This window comes from Heterodontus francisci, chromosome 8 (assembly GCF_036365525.1).
Source record: "Heterodontus francisci isolate sHetFra1 chromosome 8, sHetFra1.hap1, whole genome shotgun sequence".
Taxonomy (NCBI): Eukaryota; Metazoa; Chordata; class Chondrichthyes; order Heterodontiformes; family Heterodontidae; genus Heterodontus; species Heterodontus francisci.
The window spans coordinates 70,369,558-70,393,545 of record NC_090378.1 but is presented as its reverse complement, the minus strand read 5'-3'; the positions used below and the strand labels follow the sequence as shown (position 1 = coordinate 70,393,545).

Sequence of the window (23,988 nt, the reverse complement as noted above, 5' to 3'; positions counted from 1 at the left end):
AAGATAGAGACCATCTATACAGCTGCATCTTCAGATTTCCCCCAGTCCTCTTCCCTTTTTCAGCAATACGAATCTCTCCCCCAGGTTCACATCATAGTCCTGAATCTCTCTGTCTGTCTCTAATTTCTCTTTCATACTTCCATACTCTCTCTGAAATAGTCTTGTCTCTGAGATCCACCTCCTGTTCCTTTGTTCCCATTTCCACGCGACTATGACTATCCAACTTTCCTTCCTAGCTCCTATGCTAGCTGACATTCTGTTACTGTGGTGCACTATCTCCACAGATATTCACAAGGTTGATCATGCCATCCTCCTTCAGTGCCTCTCCATTTTGCAGTTCAGTTGGACTGCCCTTGCCTGATTTCACTCTTACCTGTCCAACTGTAGCCAGTGCATCTCTACCAGTGGCTTCTCTTCTCAGCACTGTCACCTCAAGAATCTTCAAGAAGCCATCGTTACTGTCTTCCTCGTACACATGCTTCCTGTTGTTGACGTCATCTGCATATATAAACTGATGACACTTGGCTCTATTTCTCCACCATCTCCTTTGACCGTTCCACTATGTTTCAGACTGCTCATCTAATCTCCAGGCTTGGATAGGCCTAAGTTTCCTCCAGCTAAACATTGGGACGAATGAAGGCTGTTGTGGCACTTGCTCTAAATTCTGTACACTCACCATCGACTCCATCCCATTGCACTCTGCCTGAATCTCCCTATTCTCAGGATTTATTTGGATCCCATTGTTCAGCTGTATCATGCTAATTGAAATAGTCCTAACTGATCCTCTGCATTCTGAAGCCTCAATTTGCAAACCTCAGTATTTTCTCCATGAGAAGATTTCCAGTTCTTAGAGCCAATCCTCGTGTTTTATTTTCCAGTCCTCTTATTTTTTTTTAAGTTCTTCTCGATCTGTTCTAGCTCAGAATACATCCTTTCTATCATGTGGATGCAGAAACTGCACACAATTCTCTAGGTGCTCTGAAACGGCAAGATTATTGCACTTCATTAACAGTCCATTTATTTTTATGCATCCAAACATCCCATTAGCTTTTTTGACAAATATGCAACATTGTCTTGAGGGGACCTATACACTATGACAGTTGGGTCCCTTTTCTTGATCTATTTTGGTCAGTTTTTTTCCCCTTAACTCCTGTTATCTCTGCCTATTCCATGTTCTTAATGTATGACTTTACACCTGCGTTTACATGACGTTGCATTTGCCAATTGTCTACTCACTTCCCTATTCTAAGTCCTCTTGTGGTTTGGTGCCATCGTCCACTATATTAACCACTCCTATTGTGATATAATGTACAAACTGTAAAATGAGGCTACAGGTACCCTTTTCTGGTCATTAATGAAAACTTTGGAGTACTGATCTTAACACCAAGACCTGCAAGACTTCACTCGCTGCACCTTGCATCCAGAATACTTCAAATTTACACATCCTCTGTCTCCTATTGCTCAGCCACAATTCAGTCCATCTCCGCCTACTGCTGGTAGTAACATGACTGCGATTTTCAGAACTAGTTTTCTGAAATATCTTGGTAAAAGCTTTACTAAGATCCAAGAATGGATTATGTTATTTCCCTTATTTACATCTTTTCTTGATGAAAAAATTCTGTTAAATTATTGTGACATGACTTCCCTTCTGTACATCCACAATCACTCTTAATCAATTGCTTTACATCTCTTAAGCGATTCTGTAGTTCTCCCTGATCCTGATGTCAGACTGACTGGCATATTGATAGCTTAATCTCACCTTCCGACCTGTGCTGCCCCTCCTCCCCCCCCCCCCCCCCCCCCCCCCCCCCGCCACCCCAACATCCCCACTCCAAGAACTCTTTTTAAATAAAGACTCTACATTTGTTTTTCCAATACCTCCGCCTCTTCTAATCAGTCCCTGATTCTATATTTACACATCTAATTCCAGTTAAGAGTTAACATTGACAAACTAGATGGGTCTAATTGTTCCCATTGCTTTAATTTCTATGATTCTCTGTTTTGACTCCATTTTGGTAAGTGGTAACAACAACCATAGTACATTCAAAACCATATATCTTGCCATTGCTGTCACCAGATCAGATGTACATTCAGTTGAACTGCAAAAAAAAACTTGTAGGTACAATTGCAAATTTTAATCTTCCAAACTTTGGTTGCATCATATGCCATATACTTCAATGTTTGTGAGGCTCTTAATTCAGCAAATCAGATTGTATCTGTTACTTTCCACAATAAACCTGTAAAGACTAGAATTTTGTCATAATGTTACACATGTCAAAATGAACTTGGAAGAATGAAATTTACAATTGTACCTTAAGATCTTCCTGCAGTTCAAAGTTGAGATACATGATATGCACTTACTTTCTACCAAACTTTCCTTCCTGTTTGTCATTTTTTAGGTCATATATTTGTCAACATTTTCCATTATAAATTTTTATCTCTGCATATATCCCTCAAACAACACCTGAAAACATGATCTGCCATTTTATTTTTTATTTATTTATTTTATTTAGAGATACAGCACTGAAACAGGCCCTTCGGCCCACCGAGTCTGTGCCGACCAACAACCACCCATTTATACTAACCCTACAGTAATCCCATATTCCCCATCACCTACCTACACTAGGGGTAATTTATAATGGCCAATTTACCTATCACCTGCAAGTCTTTGGCTGTGGGAGGAAACCCAGCGAAAACCCACGTGGTCACAGGGAGAACTTGCAAAGTACCCAGAAACGAACCCGGGTCCCTGGAGCTGTGAGGCTGCGGTGCTAACCACTGTGCGCCACTGTGCCGCCCAAGTAACAACAAGGATGGGATTTATCTCACTGCTGTTTGTGGAACTTTGCTATTTACAAATTAGCTGCTGTTTTTCCTGCATTAAATCAGTGACTACAAAAAAAAACTTCATTGGCTGCAATCACTTTGGGATATCCTGTGGTTGTGAAAGATGCCTTATGCATGCAAGTTCTTTCTTTTCTTTCCTTTGCTATTTTTTTCTCAAGTTCTAAAATGCAAAAAAGGGTATAAACAAAGTACGCATGATTAAATTCATGCACTAAATTGTCTTTTGTGCCTTTAATGCATTCCTTTTGTGGGAGAAGAAACACTACTGATTACAAAAGTGTAGGTTTTTTTCTATGTTCTGTAAACTTCAGAAACTGCATTAAGCTGAAAAATGTCTTCACTCACAAAACCCTAAATTAATTGAATTTTGAATGCAGTTAAAAAGTCTCCATCGCCTGTGTTTTGTTGACTGAAAATGTAAACAATCTAGTTAATACAGAGTGGAAAGCTACATTCTGAGTTTAAAACAAAGTAGAAGTACCAGGAACATTAAGTAAGAGGCATGCGGACATATTAGACTGGTTGTTCTAGCACTGCTGTTTATTCCTGCCAGACAGACCATAAAAATGTGTTTGGCAGTTAGTTTGAGGCCATCATCTCTTCAGTGATTCTGAGGTTTGGGCACAAATATGACATTCCATTGCCAAGACTTTGCTGAATCCTTTTCCTTCCCTCTTTCCCTCAAAGCCACATGTTACCATGTCCCAACATTTATTTCATTAAAATAAATTTCTAATAAGGTGTACTTTTCAAACAGTTCAAGGAATCTTTTCCCAGTATTCTTTTCAACTTTATTTTTAAAAACAAAGACTTGCAAATTTAAATGGGATTAGTGAAATAAAATGAAATTCCTAAGCACCAGAGAAGTTTGGAAAGGCGTGGGTGTTTCTTTTGCTGCACTGCACTTTGTTCCCATTGGAACTAATGCTTGGCAGATTCTTGATTATGTCATAAAAACAGAAAATGCTGGAAATATTCAGGTCTGGCAGCATCTTTTGGAGAGAGAAACAAAGTTAACGTTTCAGGTCTGTGACCTTTCATCAGAACTGGAAAAAGTTAGATTTGGAATAGGTTTTAAGCAAGTGAAAGAGAGGAGGGTGGGAAGAAGAACAAAAGGGAGTGGTCTGATAGGGTGGAGGGCAGGAGAGATTAAATGACAACAGGTTTCATGGTGAAAGGCCAAAGGGAGTAGTAAAAGGGACAATAAAAAAAACAAAAGTTGTTTCTAGAGGAGGTGGAAATGGTAGGATTCTGAATAGCTGTTGAATATCTTGATTATGTCAGTTGGGCACTAGATGGTACTGCACTACAGCTTTTTTTGACATTTTCTCTCTTGAATATACAATTCTTGAAAAGCCACATTTCCTCCTGCATTATTCCATGAATGTCCTTTCTGCTTGGTTTGCTGAATTTTTCTTCTTTTAAAGAAGCACGCCAAGGAAGACTGATACAAGTTCTCTATTTGGAGCTAAGCACACTTGCTTTCTCTTTCTTGCCTGGTTTTGCATTTAATTCCAATTACTGTTTTTTTTTCTCCAATGGTTATTCAGTTTATGTGTGAGCTGCTAGCATGGTAAGAACATGACATAAGAAATAGGAGCAGGAGTAGACATTAAGGCCCATCGGGCCTGCGCCGTCATTCAGTATGAGCGTGGCTGATCTTGGGCTTCAACTCCACTTTCCCATCCCCTCCCCATATCCCTTGACTCCCTGAGATACCAAAAATCTATCTATCGCAGCCTTAAATATATTCAACGATAGAGCAGCCACTACCCTCTGGGATAGAGAATTCCAAAGATTCACAACTCTTTTGAGTGAGGTAATTTCTCCTCCTCTCAGTCCTAAATGATTGTCCCCTTATTCTGAGACGGTGCCCTCGTGTTTCAGATTCCCCAGCCAGCGGAAACAATCTCTCAGTACCTGCCCTGTCAAGCTCCTTCAGAATCTTATAAGTTTCAATGAGATCATCTCATGTTCTTCTAAACTCCAGAGAATATAGGCCCAATGTATTCAGCCTCTGATCATAGGACAACCCTCTCATCTGAGAAATCAGTCTAGTGAACCATCACTACACTGCCTCCAATGCAAGTATATTCTTAAATATGGAGACCAAAACTGTGCACACTATTCCAGGTGTGGTCTCATACTATAGTAGCAAGACTTCTTTATTCTCGTACTCCAATCCCCTTGCAATAAAGACCAACACGCCATTTTCCTTTCTAATTGCTTGCTGTACCTACATGTTAACTTTGTGTTCCTTGTACAAGCACCCCCAAGTCTCTCTGAACATCAACATTTACATGTTTCACACCTTTTAAAAACATTTCTGTTTTTCTATTCTTATGACCAAAGTGAATAATCTCACACGTCCCCACATTATACTCTATCTGCCACTTTGTTGCTCACTCACACAACCTGCCTATGTCTCTTTGCAGCCTCTCTCTGTCTTCCTCACAGCTTGCATTTCCACCTACCTTTGTATCATCAGCAAACTTAGATACATTACTCTCTGTCTGTTCTTCTAAGTCATTAATATAGATTGTAAATAGCTTAGGCCGCAGCACTGATCCTTGTGGCACTCAACTAGTCTTGCTTCCTGTCCTTTAACCAATCCTCTATCCATGCTAATATGTACTCCATGAGTTCTTATCTTGCATAGTAACCTTTTGTGTGGTACCTTATCAAAAACCTTTTGGAAATCCAGGTATACTAAATCTACTGGTTCCCCTTTATCTACCGTACTAGTTAGATCCTCCAGAAAATTTGTCAAGCATGACTTTCCTTTTGTAAAACCATGTTGACTTTGCCTGAGCATACTATGATTTTCTAAGTACATTGTTGAGTCTTCCTTAATAATAGATTCCAGGACTTTCCCGACAACTGATGTCAGGTTAACGGGCCTGTAGTTCCCTGTGTTCTCTCTCCCTGCTCTCTTGAATAGCTGTGTTTGCTAACTTCCAATCTGCTGGAACTGTGCCAGAATCCATGAAATTTTTGAAAATCATAACCAGGCATCCATTATCTGCAGATACCTCTTTTAGAACCCTAGAATGTAGGCCTTCAGGTCCTGGGGATTTGTCAGATTCAAGATGTTTCTTGAAGGGAAATGGGTGCAGGCTGATAAAGTGGCATTTTCTGACTTTCATATTTCTTCCCTCCTCACACTTTTCTCACTTGTGTACTGAAGCATGCTGAGGTACAGTCCCACTATAACCAGAGAACTTCCTGCATTTCGCTCAAGTGACCGTGCTTTATCTGTAAGCCTCGAGTGCGACTATCAGGGCCTGGCCTTTCTGCTTGGTTACACTGGTATTTTTTGTGTAATTTGCCCAAAATTGACACAAGCAGTGCAAAGCATCACAGAATTTTAAGCACAAATTAGACCCAGTGCAAATTGAATTTCTGTGATCTTTTATGTTAGTTTTAAAACAAAATTGAGCTGGAGCTAGCCCTGCCCATAAAACTGTCCATACCCCCAGATATAATTAATATATCACACATCCGCAGCATCACTGTCTAGTTCCACCTCAGCCTAAATCTACTACTGCCTATGTTGATGTAACCCTTAGCAATGCCTTTGTGACATCTAGACTTGATTATTCCAACACACTTCTGGTTGGCCTCCCATCTTCCATAAACTCAACTCCATCCAAAATTCTGCTGCTCGTATCTTAACTCGCACCAAGTCCTGTTCAACCGTCATCTCTGTGATTGCTAGCCTGCATTGACTCCCAGTCAAGCAACAGCTCGATTTTAAATGACTCATCCTTGTTTTCTAACTGCTCCATGGCCTCTCTGTCTCTAACCTTCACCAGCCCAACTGCCTACCAATTTTCGTCTCTTGCGCATCCAATTTTACACTCCTTCATTGGTGACCGTGCTGTCAGCTGTCGAGGCCCTAAGCTCTGAAATTTCTTCCCCAAACCTCGCTACCTCTCCCCCTTTAAGACGCTGCTTAAAACCTATCTCTTTGACCAAGCTTTTGATCACCTGTCTGATTAGTGTCAGCCGGGCTCAGTTGGTAACACTCCTGCCTCTGAGCCAGACTTGAGCACAAAAATCAAGGCTGACATTCCAGTTCAATACTGAGAGAGTGCTAATCTGTTCGAGCTGCCCTCTTTTAGATGAGACGTTAAACCGAGAGTCCATATGCTTGTTGAACATGGCACTATTTCGAAGAAAAGCAGGGGAGTTATCACCAGTGGCCTGGCCAGTGTTTATCCCTCAGCCAGCATAGACGTGATGGGCCATATGGTTGTAAATGGAGTTGAAGGATCGATCAGCTAAGATCAAGCTGAATGGTAGAACAAGCTAAGTGCTGAATGATCTTTTCTCATGTTCTGACCTCCAACAATGCAACTCTTCCTTAGTGCTGTACTGAAATATCCACTCTATGTTCAAGTTCTGGAGGGGGCTTAGTACCACACCTTCTGTCTCAAGCATGCTGAATTAGCTGATGTGAGATGGGTGCTGCAGTTGATCTTGACATTGCTGACTTAGGGAAGGGTGAGCAGAGATTGATTGAATTACGGTCCTTTTGCAACTTGCTGGGGATGAGTGTTGTGTTGAGCACAGAGTCAAAGGGGACTCAAAGTGAGGGGCAAAAGGCCAGGGAAAATCAGATCATTGGCACATAGAGATCCGGTCGCTTCAGATCAGTGAGGTAGAGATGGCAAAGAAGCAGAAGAGCAGCCATTACTGTAAAAGAAGTAAGCTGAGTCGCGCACACAGGGCTTGCGTGGTTTCTGAGGAACTGTCTGATTGGAAGAGTTAGCATGCAGTTCCCATTAATTAATGAAGGGAAGGATGGATAACATGTTTCCTGTGGACCAACCAGAAAGTGACACTGCTTCAGAGGCATGTATTTTAATAATGCAGGTTGATATAAGAAGACATTTATTCTGGAATATTGCTAATACAGTTAACATAGGAGCTGTTTCATTAAGTAAAACCACAATATTTTGAAAAATGTTCAATGGCATAGCAGCATACACTGTGAACCTCAGTGAAAGGCCAAGTCTCATAGTGTAGGCCACAGCAAGGTTGGAAAGAGGAAAGAAATCAAAAAAGTTAGCTAATACTAGCTTAGGTTCAAGAGCCTGTGGATTGCAGAATGCAGAATACAGTTTTAAGAAATTGACAAAAATTGAGTTAGAACAGGAGATGGTTAGTTAGCCTCTATTCAATACAACGAGGAGGAGGAATGGTGCGCAGGAGGAGCAGAAAAGGAAGGAAAGTAATGCAAACTATTGTGCTATTAATAAAATAAAATGGGATGGCAAAAACTCTGAAGGAGAGAGCGGTTAAAGTTGAGAGAGGAATTAACTATCAGTAACTACTTTCTGCATCCGGTCAAGTGCAAGGAACAAGATCAAGTATCCCATTATTATGTAAATAATTTTGAATGTAAATACTATACTGGGTACATTACTATAATTTTCTCTTTTCTCATTTTTGTTGCAGCTCTGGTCGGCTTATCTTTCAGTGGTGCCATCGGCCTGACCTTCCTCATGTTAGGCTGTGCTCTCGAACAATATGGGTAAGATTCTGACTTTCACTTCTGCATTGATAAAAACCACAATTTGCACAAAAAAATATCTTCTTTAATACATTGTTTAGTCATGTCTCTGAGAGTAGTTGAGCACTTTTACAGGACTATTTCTAACCAGTCATACTGCTTGATCAGTTATCACTCTGCTGCTCTTTTGCTATCAAATTTGCACAGGAAACAGGCCCAAAAACATCCTAATGATGAAATCCTCATAAACTTAATGTTGATTTTTTAAACATAAAAAAAAAACTCAAATACAAGTACAGTTTCCCAAGTGGATCAATGTGGTGCTGAAGGCCCATGATTTCCCTGACTTTAGCACCCAGAGGTTAGGAAAGAGAAAAACCAGCCAGAGTTCCTGATTATTCAATAGCAATGTTGAGCAGTAGTATTCGGGAGACTGATTTTCATTACTGGGGGCAATCCCAGGATATTGGAGCACTGGAAATGTGGTCTAGATTTTGGTAGTACTCAGATAGCCTTTTTGAACCTAGCAATACCTTGAGGGGAGGTCCACGGTCTGGGAGCGTAGAAGGAGGAAATTCTAGGAACAGAGCAGTAGCTGGGACAATGCGAGAGGGGTATTAGACCTGTGGCCATTGGGAAGGGCGATCCAAGGGTCTGGCAATGTTGAGATCAGAGAACACTGTGAATGTTCTGGCATCTTGGAGTTTTGGGCAGACTATTCTAGGGGTCCTACAGAACTGGGGAGAGGGGTTGGGATCATTGGAGGGGATGGAGTCTGGAAATATTAACGGGTTCCTGGGAGTTGGCATTATGTGGAAGGTGGAGGGGGTGTGGTCAAGCTCTATCAGTTTTGAGGGGGTTCCAGGAGAATGGAACCCAAACTGCCACTGCTTTACCACTTTTCAAACTATTAAGTTCTTCCGTGACCAGTCCATAGCTCCTATTGCTTTCCCCATTGTTAGTCAGTTCCTGTTGTGCTCTTCCTCACTCCCTTTGGTTTGCACGTCCTTTTGTTTGAGCTCATTTCTGTTCTCATTCCCACATCCTCTCCATCGCCCTGCTACATGACTCTCCCCTCCTTCCATTTTTCTGAGTTTATAATTTCACGACATCCCTTTTAAGTCTAAACAAAAAATAATTCAGAGGTTGTCTGAGCATTATAAGTTACATTACACAAGAGACTTCTGCTGTCAAAGAATTGGCATTCCAGACGGATGGAGTGGAAATTATGATTAAATAAACAGATGTTAGGACACCACCAATTAGAAAGTGAAACATTATCATTCCCAGAATTTCTTGTTGACGCATTTTTGCATTGTCACAAAATGAAAATTTATTTCAGTATTCCATCTTCCTCACTAGAGTGCCTTTTTCCTACAGTTTGCAGGTTTTAAATCCCAAGCTTGTTGCTTAAATGTCTCATCGCGTTTTACTACTTTTCAACTTCAGTAACATTATGGCTGTTAACTTGGGTCCTTCTGTTAAAAAGCTTTGGAAGTTTAACAGTTTTATGAAATGGGAGTTGTGTAAACATCAATTCCTGCTTTCATCAAAAACAAATACAAATGATTGTTCCAGTAGAATTTATTATAGGCCTTTAACAATCATCTTACCATTTTAATTATTTTTCTCTTATTTTTAATCCCACCGCAGTGTTTACTGGCCATTGTTTGTGCTGATATTTTACTTCCTGTCACCTATCCCGAGCTTTATTGCACGAAGATTGGGGGATGACACTGATGCAGCGAGCAGCGCCTGTCGTGAACTTGCATATTTCTTCACCACAGGGATCGTTGTTTCTGCTTTTGGGCTCCCAATAATTCTTGCTCGAGTTTCAGTGGTAAGTTTTACTTCAAACACCAACCAGCAAATGCCTTCTTATTCAGTTTTATCACCACCTAGTAATTTTCTGTATGTCAAAAGTAGGGTATTTGAGGTGTTAAATAATTTAAATTTAGAACTTAAAAAAAGTTTGTGCTTGAATTTCTACCAGCAATACCAAAGGGGGAAAAATAAATAATTGATGCATAGTAAAGAGAGTTCAAGGATACACCAATAACTAGTTGACCAAAATCCTACCTAGTTCATCCTCTTATCCCAAATGATAAACCATTTCCCCAGCTGAGGAATGGGAAGACAGATTAATTATTCACAGGCCTTTGCTAATTCATGAGCACCCAGCTGCAAATAGCCACATGGGAATTTGATGTCATGGCAATAATGGAGACCTGATTCAAAAGGGCAAGATCAGGTACTAAATATTCTTGGATGCAAGTTGTTCAAAATATAGGGAAGGAAAGAAAGGAAGAGGGGTGGCTGTAATGATTAAGGAGAATATTACGGTGTTGGAGAGAGGAGAGGTCCTGGAGGTGTCAAGGACTGAATCTGTTTGGTTAGAGTTAAGAAACAATAGAGGGTCAGTTACACTACTGGGTGTATTCTATAGGCCACTGACTGGGAAAGATATAGAGAATCAAATGTGCAGAGAAATTTCAGAGGGGTGCAAGAACTGTACAATAGTGATGTTATCTAGGAGCATATGCATAGTCAAAGGGTAGTAAGAGGAGGGGCCAATTAAGGACCAAAAAGCGGATCTACACATGGAGGCAGAGGGCCTGGCTGAGGTACTAAATGAGTACTCTGCATCTGTCTTTATTAAGGAAGAAGATGCTGCCAAAATCATACGGAAAGAGGACACAGTTGAGATACTGGATGGGCTAAAAATTGATGGAGGATACACTAGAAAGGCTGTCTGTCCTTAAAGTTGATCAGTCACCAAGACTGGATGGAATGCATCTGAAGATACTGAGGAAAGTAAGGGTAGAAATTGTGGAGTTATCAGGCATAGTCTTCCAATCTTCATTAGATGTGGGGGTGGTGCCACAGGATTGGAGAATTGCAAATGTTACACCCTTGTCCAAAAAAGGTTGTAAGGATAAGCCCATCAGCTGTAGGCTGGTCATTTTAACCTCAGTGGTGGGAAAGCTTTTAGAAATGATAATCTGGGTTAAAATTAACAGTTACTTAGACAATTCTGAATTATTTAAAGAAAGCCAGCACATATTTCTTGATTGAGTTTCTTGATGAGGCAACCTAGTTCGTTGATGAGGGTGATGAGGTTGATGTGGTGTACATGGACTTCCAAAGGTGGTAGATAAACCGCTACATAACAGGCTTGTCAGCAAAGTTAAAGCCCATCGAATAAAAGGGACAGTGGCAAGATGGATGTGAAGTTGGCTGAGTGACCAGAAACAGAGTAGTGGCGAACGATTGTTTTTTGGACAGGAGCGAGCAAGGTGTTCCCCAGGGGTCAGAACCAGGACCGCTGCTTTTCTTGATCTATATTAATGACTAAGATTTGGGGGTACAGGACACAATTTCAAAATTTGCGGAAGACACAAAACTTGGAAGTATTGTGAACTCTGAGGAGGATAGTGAGAGACTTCGAGGGCATACAGGCTGGTGGAATGGGCAGACGTGACAGATGAAATTTAATGCAGAGAAGCGTGAAGTGGTTTGAAGAACGAGGAGAGGCAATATAAAATAAAGGCCACAATTCTAAAGGGGGTGCAGGAACAGAGAAACCTGGGGAATATGAGCATAAATCATTTAAGTTGGCAGGGCAGGTTGAGAAAGTGGTTAAAAAGACATACTGAATCCTGGGCTTTATAAATAAAGACAGAGTACAAAAGCAAGGAAGTTCTGATGAACCTTTATAGAACTCAACTGGAGTACCCCCTTTGGAAAGGACATGAAGGCTTTAGAGTGGTGCAGAAAAGATTTACAAGAATGGTTCCAGCAATGAGGGACTTCAGTAATGTGGGTAGATTGGAGAAGCTGGGGTTGTCTCCTTAAAGCGAAGGTTGAGAGGAGATTTGATAGAGGTGTTAAAAGTCTTGAGGGGTATACACAGTAGATAGAGAGAACTGTTCCCATTGGTGGAAGGGTCGAGGACCAGCGGGCACCAATTTAAGGTGATTGGCAAAATAACCAATGGCGACATGAGGAAAATCTTCTTTTCTCAGCAAGTGTTTAGGATCTGGAATGCACTACCCGAGACTGTGGTGGAGGCAGATACAATCGGGACTTTCAAAAGGAAATTAAAAAAGCAACGGAAGAGAGAAAATTTGCAGGGCTATGGGGAAAGGGCATGGGTGTCAGACTAGCTGAGTTGCTGCTGCAGAGAGCTGGCACAGACTTGACGGGCCAAATGGCCGCCTGTGCTGTCACGATTTTATGGAAAAGCTTGCTTGCCACCTTTGGGTTTGTGTTTTTGTTTTACGTCCCCACGAGATAGATTCTTCTTTTTCAATTGAGACTGGCAAATTGACATGTGAGTTAATATAGTCATGACAGACCCACACTCTCTGTCTAAGCTTACGCTTGAAGAATGGCCAAGTTGTCAAAATATTGGAGGGTGGCCACTGTTTGTGGAGTTTTCCAGCAGGAACAATTTGGCCAGCTATGTTTTTTCCTGGTTTTAATTCATTTGCATAAAGCTTTACTGTTTTTAATTTCTGATTGACTAATTCCATTACATCATTCATTTCCATGTCTGTGTAGCTTTACAGGACATGATCCTTGCAGTTGGTGGTTTACAGAATTTTTAATTTGCCCAATATATATCTGTAAACCTTCTGAACACAAAGTTAAAGAATACTCAGAAAATGCTGGAAATGCATGGCATATTCAACAATGACTACGCTTCAAAAGTACTTCATTGGCTGTAAAGTATGTTGGGACTGTAAAGTATCCTGAGATATTGAAAGGTGCGATATATGCAGGTTCATTCACCCTTTAGTCATTAAGAAAGATGGTTCAACCTTTGGGGTGGCATGCTTAATCTGAACTCACCCAAAACGTTAACCTATCTTTTCCTATAAGATTCTAACTAAAATTGCACATTTTTCCAAAGCTTTTTATTGATTTTATTCCTGATCTGTATCATTCATAATTTTTCCTCTTATCCATTAAAAATCAAATTTAAAGCAACTTTTGTTTATATAGCTGCTTTAATGCAGTAAAACATCTCCAGGTGCTTCACAGGAGCATTATCAAACAAAATTTGACACCGAGCAACATAAGATATTAGGGCAGATGAGGTAGGTTTTAAGGAGCATCTTAAAGGAGGAACAAAGAACTGGGAGGTTTAGACGGAATTTCAGAGCTTCCGTCCTTAGCAGCTGAAGGCGCGGCTGCCAATGTTGGAGAGATTAATATAGGGGATGTGCAAGAGGCCGGAATTGGAGGAACACTGATACCTTGGATCGTTGTAGGGCTGGAGGTGGTTACAGAGATAGGGGCAAAGTCGTGGTGGGATTTAAAAACAGAAATAAGAATTTTGAAATCGAGACCATGCTTAATACAGGCCCAGTATAGGTCAGTGAGCACACGGGGTGATGAGTGAATAGGGCTTGTTGCAAGTTAGGATACAGGCAGCAGAATTTTGGATGAGCTGATGTTTATGATAGGTGGAAGATAGGAGTCTGACCAGGAGTGTGCTGGAATAGTCAAGTCTAGAGGTTACAAAGCATGGCCGAGAGTTTCAGCAGCAGATGAGCTGAGGCAGGTGTAGAACCAGACAGTGTTATGAAGAGGCAGTAGATAGCCTTAATGATAACTTGGATATATGGTCAGAAGCTCATCTGTGGGTCAGAGGCAGCACCAAGGTTGTGAACAGCCTGGCTCAGCCTCAGACAGTGGCCAGGGCGAGAGATGAGTTGGTGGTTGGGGATAGTGTTTGTGACAGGAGTTGAAGGCAGTCGCTTCAGTCTTCGCAATATTTAGCTGGAGGAAATTTCTGCTCATCTAGTATTGGATGTTGAACAAGCAGTCTGATAATTTAGCAACAGTGAAGGGGTGGTTGAGGCAGAGCTGGGTATTGTCAGCGTACATGCAAAATCTGATGTGTTTTCAGATGATAATGTGGAGCAGCATGTAGATGAGAAATAGGAAGGGGCCAAGGGTAGTTGCTTAAGGGACTCCAGAAGTAACAGTACCGTAACTTAACTAATCTTTTCTACAAAGTAGAATGCATTTTTAACATTTTATTCAGCGTATGTCCACTAAAGGAAATATTTGTTGAATGTTCATGTGAGTTTTGTAATAATGTTTGTTTTATAGTTTGCAATTTATCGTTCAATTATCTTTCACTGAAACAGTTTCTAATATGGGGCAGGTCTACTAATTAATACACGTACAAAAATAACTTTGCACAAACAAAATAAATATATGTGCCCCTTGGCTGGACCACCAGAGAAATGTGATGGAAGCCTGATAAAGAATTCTATTTGTTTTATTCTTCCATCATGCCCTCTGGCTGTACCATCCCTATGGCAGCATTGTTGAAAACTGGGGACTCTGAAGAGTGGGTGATTTAAGTACCCAATCCTATATTTTATAGATCATGCAGCCCCAACATTAGGTGTATTTCCCTTTGCTCATGTCTTGTACACCTCCATTTTGCAAAAAGAAAATTTGGCTAAAGTCTCATGAACATCACTTGCAAAAGACAAAAGAAAAAATGAAGGATTGAAGCCCCCACCCTCTGGATTAAGGAGAAAAAATTGAACATGCATAACCAGTTGTTTGGATTGCTATGTACTTTAATTCATATGTTGATACAAACTGTAACTATCCAACAATGTTCGTTCTTTCTTTGGATCCATGGGTTATCAATTAGGTAATATGTTCCATCTGGGCAGCCCTTTTTGATTGGCTTAAAAATCACAGTTTATTTAATCTGTCAGTCATTTCAATGTTGCTTCATTGGAGTTGTTTCCTTCATTATGGAGAGCCATACAGGGAGCGTAAGAGGACTGACCCCAGCTAGCATATAATGACAGCCTTGTGGGCAGCAAGTAAAATACTTCGGTCTAACTGAATGTGCACATTGTAGAACGGGGCAAACAATGTTCTGTTTTTTTTAATAAGACTACTATGTTAAGATTTCTATCCTGTGTTTCATGTTTCAGATCCAATGGGGAGCTTGTGGACTTGTTTTGGCCGGCAATGCAGTAATCTTCCTCACCATCTTGGGCTTTTTCCTAGTATTTGGTAGAGGTGATGACTTTAGCTGGGAGCAGTGGTAGTGTTGTGAAGGAACATGGATATGACGACCCTTTGATTGGCATTGAAACTGAATTGTATTACTAAAACTCCAACCTTAAAGTGCAGTATACAACACACTATTTTACAATGCTGCATTTACAGTTAACTAAGCATTAAAACCCAAGGTTTGTTACTGTATTTTAATGATTTCATTACCTAGGTCTTTACTAAGCTGTCACATCTCCAAAATGGCAATTTTACTTGAACTGAAAATGGGAATATGCAAATAGTTATTTGTATAGACCAGTGAACAAAATTATTTACATGGTGTTTGATGCCATCAACTTCGCAAAATGTTATTTTTGTATTTTGTGGCAACAAAGCTACAATTGAGAGGAGAGAAAAGTCCCTAGGGCCATTTTTAAATCTTTGCGCCATTTCAATTCCCTTTTTAAAATTAAAATTAAAATTTACTTAATGCATTGTATAAATAAAAAACCTGATGAGTTGTGATATGTGATCTGTATCTTACTCATACTGATTGTAACTGACTTGTGATTTATCCGACTGGCCCACTCTGGAGGTATACAGAGATATAACTCCCATGAGACAGTTATTTGTGCTGCCTCCATTTAGGAAAAGGAGCATACATTGAATAGTGTTGACCTGGTAATACACTTTGCACAGATCCACCTATTAACCTTAACATGTATCCTGGTGTCAAAACCTTTTCAATGCATCTTGTGTGACCATATACATCCTTTCCAGTGAATAGAATGCTAGTGTTTACACCTTTAGAAACTTCAGTCTGTGCCATTTTGAGATGCTTGTGTAAAGATCTGTAATGCTTCAAGAGCCAGATTGTATTATTAAACAAAATGCAGTGCATCTTAAATCCCCAGGATTTTTTTCTTTAGTGTTTATATGCCAGTCAAAGGGTTTGAAATGTTAAGTAATGGAAGCACTACTCAAGAAAAAAAACTTCTGGACACTTTTAGTAACGTATTAATAGAATGTTCTACCCTTTCTGATACTGACTCATATTTTGAAGAGATTATTTGAATAAGTACAGACATGTATCATTTCATCAGTGTATCTACATTAAATGTTATGTGAGGGGAATCTCTGCACTAGGAATGTGCTGTTCAGCTCATACAGGTGTACGTACTTAAGCATCTGAAATTTATGTGAAGGGATGATGAAAAATGGACATACTGCATTGTGTGTTGCTTGCAAACAGTGATAATTTGGCAATGAATTATGGATGGTAGTTGCCTCAGCGTTTGGTTACTGTGTACCCTTGACAAATGATTTAATTTCAGCATTAAGCCAAGCCCAAAGAACGACTTACAGATGTGACTTTGAATGCCATGCTTGTAGTATTGCATATTCGCTCAAAGCATTGCCACCATGCTTTGCCAATTGGTATAGATGAAATAACATTTGCTGTGTTTTTTTCAACTTTGCCTTTTAACATGGAACAAAAGAAAAAAAAATTTAGATCATGTGGGCATCTCGCCAATTTCTGCATTTGCTTTCTCCACTTCCGGAGTGACCTGGTAACTTGTAGCCAAAGCCATGCAATGTATTCTTTCTACAAGGAAGCTTTGACTACACATTTTTCACAATACAGTATGACATGCATCCAATTATTAAAGGCTAGAGTTTGGTGATATTAGGTGAATGCCTAATATGTTTGCATGATATGTACTTTTAATGTAGGCATTACCCATTTTAAAATGAATTGATGTCTCTATTAAAATAACAGGACTGTGATCAAAGTATACACATTGTGTTCATGTATTAATATTGCCAACAGTAATTTCTGGCCTTGCCTTCAAAATACAACCAAAATCTAATTGGGGTAAAACATTCTGAAGTGAATTATCTTTTCGATAATACTATAACTTTTGTCTATTTAATGTCTTAAATCATAGTCCTGTTTTCTGGGATAGTTGAATTATTATCAGATATTAATGTCAATTGTACAGTACATTTGGGAATGAAGAGTTTGCATATCTTAAATAATGTTGGCCTTCTGTTATTATATAAAAACTAAATCTCAAATATAGTGAGCAAAATAATTGGCACTGTTAATTGGTATGCTGACAGCACAGATCTCTAATCACTCCCTCGCCTTCAGATTGCTTTAACTAAATATTGCACTGTTAGAAACAAACCTGTTTAATTAACTTTCCCATTATGCAGTTGATATAAATAAAGCATTCAAGAATGGCCTATTGATTACTGATCTTTTCAAATTTATGGCTTATTTGACAAATTAAGTTTTTAAAAAAAAAAAGTTGAAAACTTATGGGAGGAGGTTTTTTTTGTTAAATAGGGTTCCTTTGGTTGAAGTTTATTATATCTGTGGGAACATTGTAAGCTTCAAACATCACAAACTACTTTTAAACTTTTGTATGTGAACTGTTTACTGAATGTTATTGTCAATAAGTTTTCAATACTTTTTCACTGTATACAATGTAAATTAACAAGCTAATTGTAAAACTATGAACTAGGTTGATGTCTGTAGTTGATTCCTATATAGTTGTGTTTGAATTTAAATGTATGTGAATAAAATGCAAACATAGATTTTTTTTTATTTGGTGAATTGTTTGTATATCTAAATAAGGGATGTTAATTGTGGGAAATGGAGCATCTTCCCATTTCAACACTGAGATATCAAGCATTCCAAAGTCAGGTATGTGGTTGGATGCAGATTAAAACCCCATTTATTCTGTTCTAACAATGTGCCTTAACCTCAACTGCCCTGTTACCAGTGCGGCATTTCCATTTCCCACATTATTTACTGTTGTATCAATTCATTGCTATTTCCATGCTGTGGGTTCTTGCTCAGTAGGAGCTGAATTCACATTGACCCAAACTCTGTTTACTTGGACCCTTTGTATCAATAGTGACAAGATTTGCATTACATCAGTCTAGATTATTTAAACCCAGATTCTCAAGGTATGCTAGCTCAGCCTAAACTTCCATAATCCATAAGGCAAAAGGGTAGGACAGTATGTCTGAGCGAAGGAGAAACAAGTGTAAAGTTCAGAGGAGTAATGACCATAATAGTATCAATAGAAAAAAAGAAAAAATGCTATAGAGAGGGTTTTGAGGGTGGAAAAAGGTCACTTGTATCGCAAGCTTTAACTTGAATCAGATTGAATCTTTTGCTCACAATCTTTAACACAAAATAGTTTCACTTCTTGCTGTTTGTCAAATGATTCATTACAAAAGATGCATAAGAAAGGGCTTAAAAGCAACCTAATTGACTATCAATTAACTAATTCTCATTGTTACGAGGTAGTTAATCTTTTTTTCCTCTGAACAAATTTCCCTGTTTTTCCAGCTGCCTGTCCATAAATAGATTAGTGATTGAATTTCTTTCCCTCTCTTAAACCCAGAATTAGGATTTATTTGCACTCTCTTAAACTCAGGGAGGGGTTTAACTTCACGCAACTTTACAAACATTCAGGGAAAGGTCAAAGGCATAAAAAGGCAAGGAAATTACTAAATAGCACTATAAACTAACATGAATTTCAGTTAAAACTAATGTCAGTTTAATTTAGAAAAAAAAAGTCGCAAAATTGGAGATCGCGGATTAGAAATGCCGAATAGGGGAGGGCCTGTTGGAAATTTCTCTTACAAATTTCTTCTTTGCACTCTTAGATATAAATGGAGGTAGCTTAATTTTGCTGGTCACCTTTTTCTTAGATGGAGAGGAAGCTAGCGGAAGGCAGTTTTTTTTGCTATTTGTTCAGACTGTGTCTTTAATTTTCTTTGCAGTCTATGCCTTTAATTTTCTGGCTTTTGCAGGCTGTGTCTGAGAGGTTGAGGGAAGGGCAGGACTGGCAGCTCAATATTCCAGGGTAGAGAATCTTCAGGCGTGATAGGGGAGGGTGTAAAAGAGGAGGTGGCATTGCACTGCTGATCAAGGAGTCAATTACTGTAGTAAGGAGGGACGATATCTTAGAAGGTTCCTCAAATGAGGCCACATGGGTACAACTTAAAAACAAAAAGGGGGAAACCACTTGGCTGGGAGTGTACTACAGGTCTCCAAACAGGGAGAGATAGAGGAGCAGATATGTCAGAAAATCTCAGAGAGGTGTAAAAATAATAGGGTAATAATAGGGGATTTCAACTTCCCCAATATCAACTGGGATAGTCTTGGTGCAAAAGGCTTAAAGGGGGCAGAGTTCTTAAAGTGCATACAGGAGAGCTTTTTGAGCCAGCACGTAGAAAGTCCTACAAGAGAAGGGGCGATACTGGACCTAATCCTAGGGAATGAAGCTGGACAAGTGGTAGAAGTGTCAGTGGGGGAGCATTTCGGGGATAGCGACCATAACTTTGTAAGATTTAAGGTAGTTATGGAAAAGGACAAAGAGGGACTGGAAATAAAAGTACAGAATTGGGGGAAGGCCAATTTCAATATGATAAAACAGGATCTGGCCAAAGTGGACTGGGAGCAGCTACTTGTAGGAAAGTCTACATCAGTCCAGTGGGAGTCATTCAAAAAGGAAATAGTGAGAGTTCAGAGCCAACATGTTCCCGTAAAGGTGAAGGGTAGGACCAACAAGTTCAGAGAACCCTGGATGTCAAGGGATGTAGAGGATTGGATAAGGGGAAAAAAAAGGAGGCTTATGGCAGATTCAGAGTGCTGAAAACAGCAGAGGCCCTAGAGGAGTATAGAAAGTGTAGGGGAATACTTAAAAACGTAATTAGGAGAGCGAAGAGGGGAGATGAAAAAACACTGGCGGGCAAGATAAAGGAAAATCCCAAGGTGTTTTATTAAGGGCAAGAAGATAACTAAGGAAAGAGCAGGGCCCATTAGTGACCAAAGTGGCAATCTGTGTGTGGAGCTGGAGGACGTAGGTGAGGTTTTAAATGATTACTTTTCATCTGTGTTCTCTATGGAGAAGGACGATCTAGGTGTAGAGATCAGGGAGGGAGATTGTGATATACTTGAACAAATTAGCATTGAAAAGGAGGAAGTATTAGCTGTTTTAGCAGGCTTAAAAGTGGATAAATCCCCAGGCTCAGATGAGATGCATGCCAGGCTGTTATGTGAGGCGAGGGAGGAGATAGCAGGAGCTCTGACACAAATTTTCAAATCCTCTCTGGCCACGGGAGAGGTCCCAGAGGACTGGAGAACAGCGAATGTGGTACCATTATTCAAGAAGGGTTGCAGGGATAAACCAGGTAATTACAGGCCGGTGAGTCTAACATCAGTGGTAGGGAAATTATTGGAAAAAATTCTAAGAGACAGGATTAATCTCCACTTGGAGAAGCAGGGATTAATCAGGGATAGTAAGCATAGCTTTGTCAGGGCGAGATTGTATCTAACAAACCTGATTGAAATTTTCGAGGAGGTGACTAGATGTGTAGATGAGGGTAAGGCAGTTGATGTAGTCGACATGGACTTCACTAAGGCTTTTGATAAAATCCCGCATGGGAGATTGGTTAAGGTAAAAGCCCATCAGGATCCAGGGCAATTTGGCAAATTGAATCCAAAATTGGCTTAGTGCCAGGAGGCAGAGGGTGATGGTCGAGGGTTGTTTTTGCGAGTGAAAGCCTGTGACAGGTGGTGCACCGCAGGGGTCGGTGCTGGGACTGTTGCTGTTTGTAGTGTCCGTTAATGATTTAGACGTGAATATAGGAGGTATGAACAGTAAGTTTGCAGATGACATGAAAATTGGTGGTGTTGTAAATAGTGAAGAGGAAGGCTTTAGATTAGAGGACAATATAGATGGGCTGGTGAGATGGGCGGAGCAGTGGTAAATGCAATTTAATCGTGAAGTGTGAGGTGATGCATTTTGGGAGGACTAACAAGGCAAGGGAATGTACAGTGGATGGTAGGACCCTAGGAAGTACAGAGGGACCATGGTGTACTTGTCCATAGATCACTGAAGGCAGCAGCACAGGTAGATAAGGTGGTTAGGAAGGCATATGGGATGCTTGCCTTTATTAGCCGAGACATAGAATATGAGCAGGGAGGTTATGATTGAGCTGCATAAAATGCTAGTTAGTCCACAGCTGGAGTACTGTGTGCAGTTCTGGTTACCACACTATAGAAAGGATGTGATTGCACTGGACCGACCCCTGGTGAAACCCTCTGTATATCTTTCTCAAGTCCTTTGACCTTCAGTTAGAACAGAAACATTGGATGGAATTTTATGCTCTTACCCGAGGTGGGTTTGGAGGTGGGGAGAGCATAAAATCGGGTGGGTTGGTGACTGGGGGACCCCACCACCATCCCGCCTCCACCAAAATTTAGTCTGCCAATTGAGGCCCTTAACTGAGTAATTAACCCCTAATTAAGGGTCTTTTCCTGCCACAGCTGCAATTACTGATGTGGTGGGCAGGCCTGTCGGCACAAAGGAAGCATGGCATAACAAACCGTGCGGGCTGCTTCCCAGCTGCGGGGGGGGGGGGGGGGTCCCCTCATTCAAAGGCCCTTGCTGCCGACTCGCCTCTCCACCCTCCTCCCGTGACCCCCACCCGCGAAACCCCTCATGCTCTGAACAACCTTGAGTCTGGTTCCACCACTGCTCCTCGGTGTCTGGTGTAAGCAGTTACAGCACCAACCATTGCCTCTGCGGTGGCGCTGCCGCTGCCGGCCTTTGATTGGCCAGCAGCTCTGCAAGGTTGGGGCTTCCGATGGCGTGGTCCTAAATCATACGGAAGGCTCGCTGCTGTCCAGTTAAGTGTCTGATTGACACTAAATTCAACAGGCCTTCCGTACAAGAGCTGATGCAGGGATCTCAGCGTCAGTTTCCCTGACGTTGAGACCCCTGCTGCCTGCACAAAATTCCACCCATTAATTCTGTTTCTTACTCTGCAGATGCTGCCTGACCTGCTGAGTATTTCCAGAATTTTCTATTTTCATATTTCTAGCGTGGGATATTTTGTTTTTGTATCAGGCTAGGAAAATCCCAGTTTTGACACCGAGGATAGGATGCTGGCCTCAAGCTCCTTCTGGAGGCTGTGAGGGAAAGGAGGGCTGTCTGCTTTCCCGAGAGTGGACGGAGAAGGCCGCCCACCCAAACAAAGCTGACATGGCTGCAGGTGACTGAGACCGTCAGCAGCAGAAGTGTGGTCCGTAGGAACTGGATCCAATGCCGTAAAACGTTTAATTACTTTCTTCACTCTGGCAAACTGAGTGAGATGACAGGCCTCTTATTCAACCTCCAGCAGACACTCCAGCTGAGGAGCCTGAGGATGCATGCTGCTTCTGAACATGGGAATAAGGTACATGCAGGGTATTTACTGACACCTCAGCAAGGCTCAGAGCCCTAGCACTATGGAGGACTTGCCAGCACTGATACATGCAGCTTCCTATGTATATGAGCCACTGACATAGGTCAGTAAGGCCATCAATGCCTTAGCTCTCTTTTGTCCTTGGGGGAGAAAAAGGCTCACAATGCCATGGAGAGGACTCTGACTGGCGGAGGAGTGCCCCATCTCCACATGGTCGCTACCATGGAGGAGGGAGCCATGGAAATTGCAATGGTGGCCCCACAGGAGCAAGTCAGATGGGCATTCCTGGTAGAGACGGTGAAAAGATATTGATATCTATAGATGAAGTGGGTGGAGTGCACTCCTCCACATCCAACAGCATGCCAAAGACTCAGCTGCATTGAGAAGCCTCAGCACTGCAGAGGCTTCTGCTCTCAAAGTATGGTTCTCATTATCTCTTTCATCTCCCAGAGCTTCCAACATGGAGGGGGAATGCCAGAGTCCTGTGAAGGCACCGGGGCACTTACAAGAAACCGAGATAGCAGAGGCAGCAGCATCACATCTTACAAGCGCACCCTCCTCCAGCACAGATACACACACATTGTGTGCCATTAAATTGGATGGCTCTGGGTGAAGAGCATGGCATTAGTGGGCAGGAGACGGTGAGAGAGGCAGAGGCAGCTGTGTGTAATCCCCCTCAGAGGTTGGAGGACAGACAGAGCAATGCTCAACTGGGCACAGATGCAAGACCTAAGGAGTCACAGGAAAGGAGGCTGTACTTAGACCAGCAGAACAGATGTTTACCCACATGTCAGAGTTCCCTGAGGCAGAGTCATAGGCTGAGAATGGAGGAGTCCGTTTAGCTCGTGCGCCACCATGGCTCAGGGCTTTGAATGAATAAGTTCCTCCATTGACAGAGTGGGTAACCTCTTGAAGAGCCATATGAGGCAGAAGCAGCTCATTGATATGTACAGAATGCATGCCACGCTCTGTAGCATTGATCGGTCAGTGGCACTGTTGGTGCATAGATGTTTGAAGTGGATGCCAGTTGCGCCCCAACTGGTGCTCCCCTCCAGTCATCCAGAGTGCCAGCCAAAGGCTGAGGCAGTCACCGAAGAGGATGAGGGTGACCCCACAAGGGGCACCATCATCATCATCATTTGCGTCCTTGGCCCCTCTGACTGAGGGACCATCTATGGAGCAGGACCCTGTAACGGAAGCTGCCCCTGCATTGACACCAGTGTAATAGCCTCTGGAGATGCTCCCACTGGCATGACGAAAACGACCGCCACTTGAATCTCAGCTGCAAGCAAAGACACGAGCACAGGCTG

At 41.3% G+C, this 23,988-nt stretch overlaps 1 protein-coding gene across 1 annotated transcript in view; it reads left to right on the top strand.

Annotated features, from left to right (window-relative positions):
• Nucleotides 1-18,017, top strand: part of LOC137372892 (leptin receptor gene-related protein) — a 31,537-nt gene extending 13,520 nt beyond the window's left edge. Inside the window, exons 2-4 of the mRNA XM_068037300.1 lie at nucleotides 8,311-8,386; nucleotides 10,019-10,205; nucleotides 15,340-18,017. Coding sequence (XP_067893401.1) covers nucleotides 8,311-8,386; nucleotides 10,019-10,205; nucleotides 15,340-15,456 — 380 coding nt within the window. The 3' untranslated portion in view covers nucleotides 15,457-18,017. The remainder of the gene's footprint in view (nucleotides 1-8,310; nucleotides 8,387-10,018; nucleotides 10,206-15,339) is intronic.
• The last annotated feature ends 5,971 nt before the right edge of the window (nucleotides 18,018-23,988 follow it).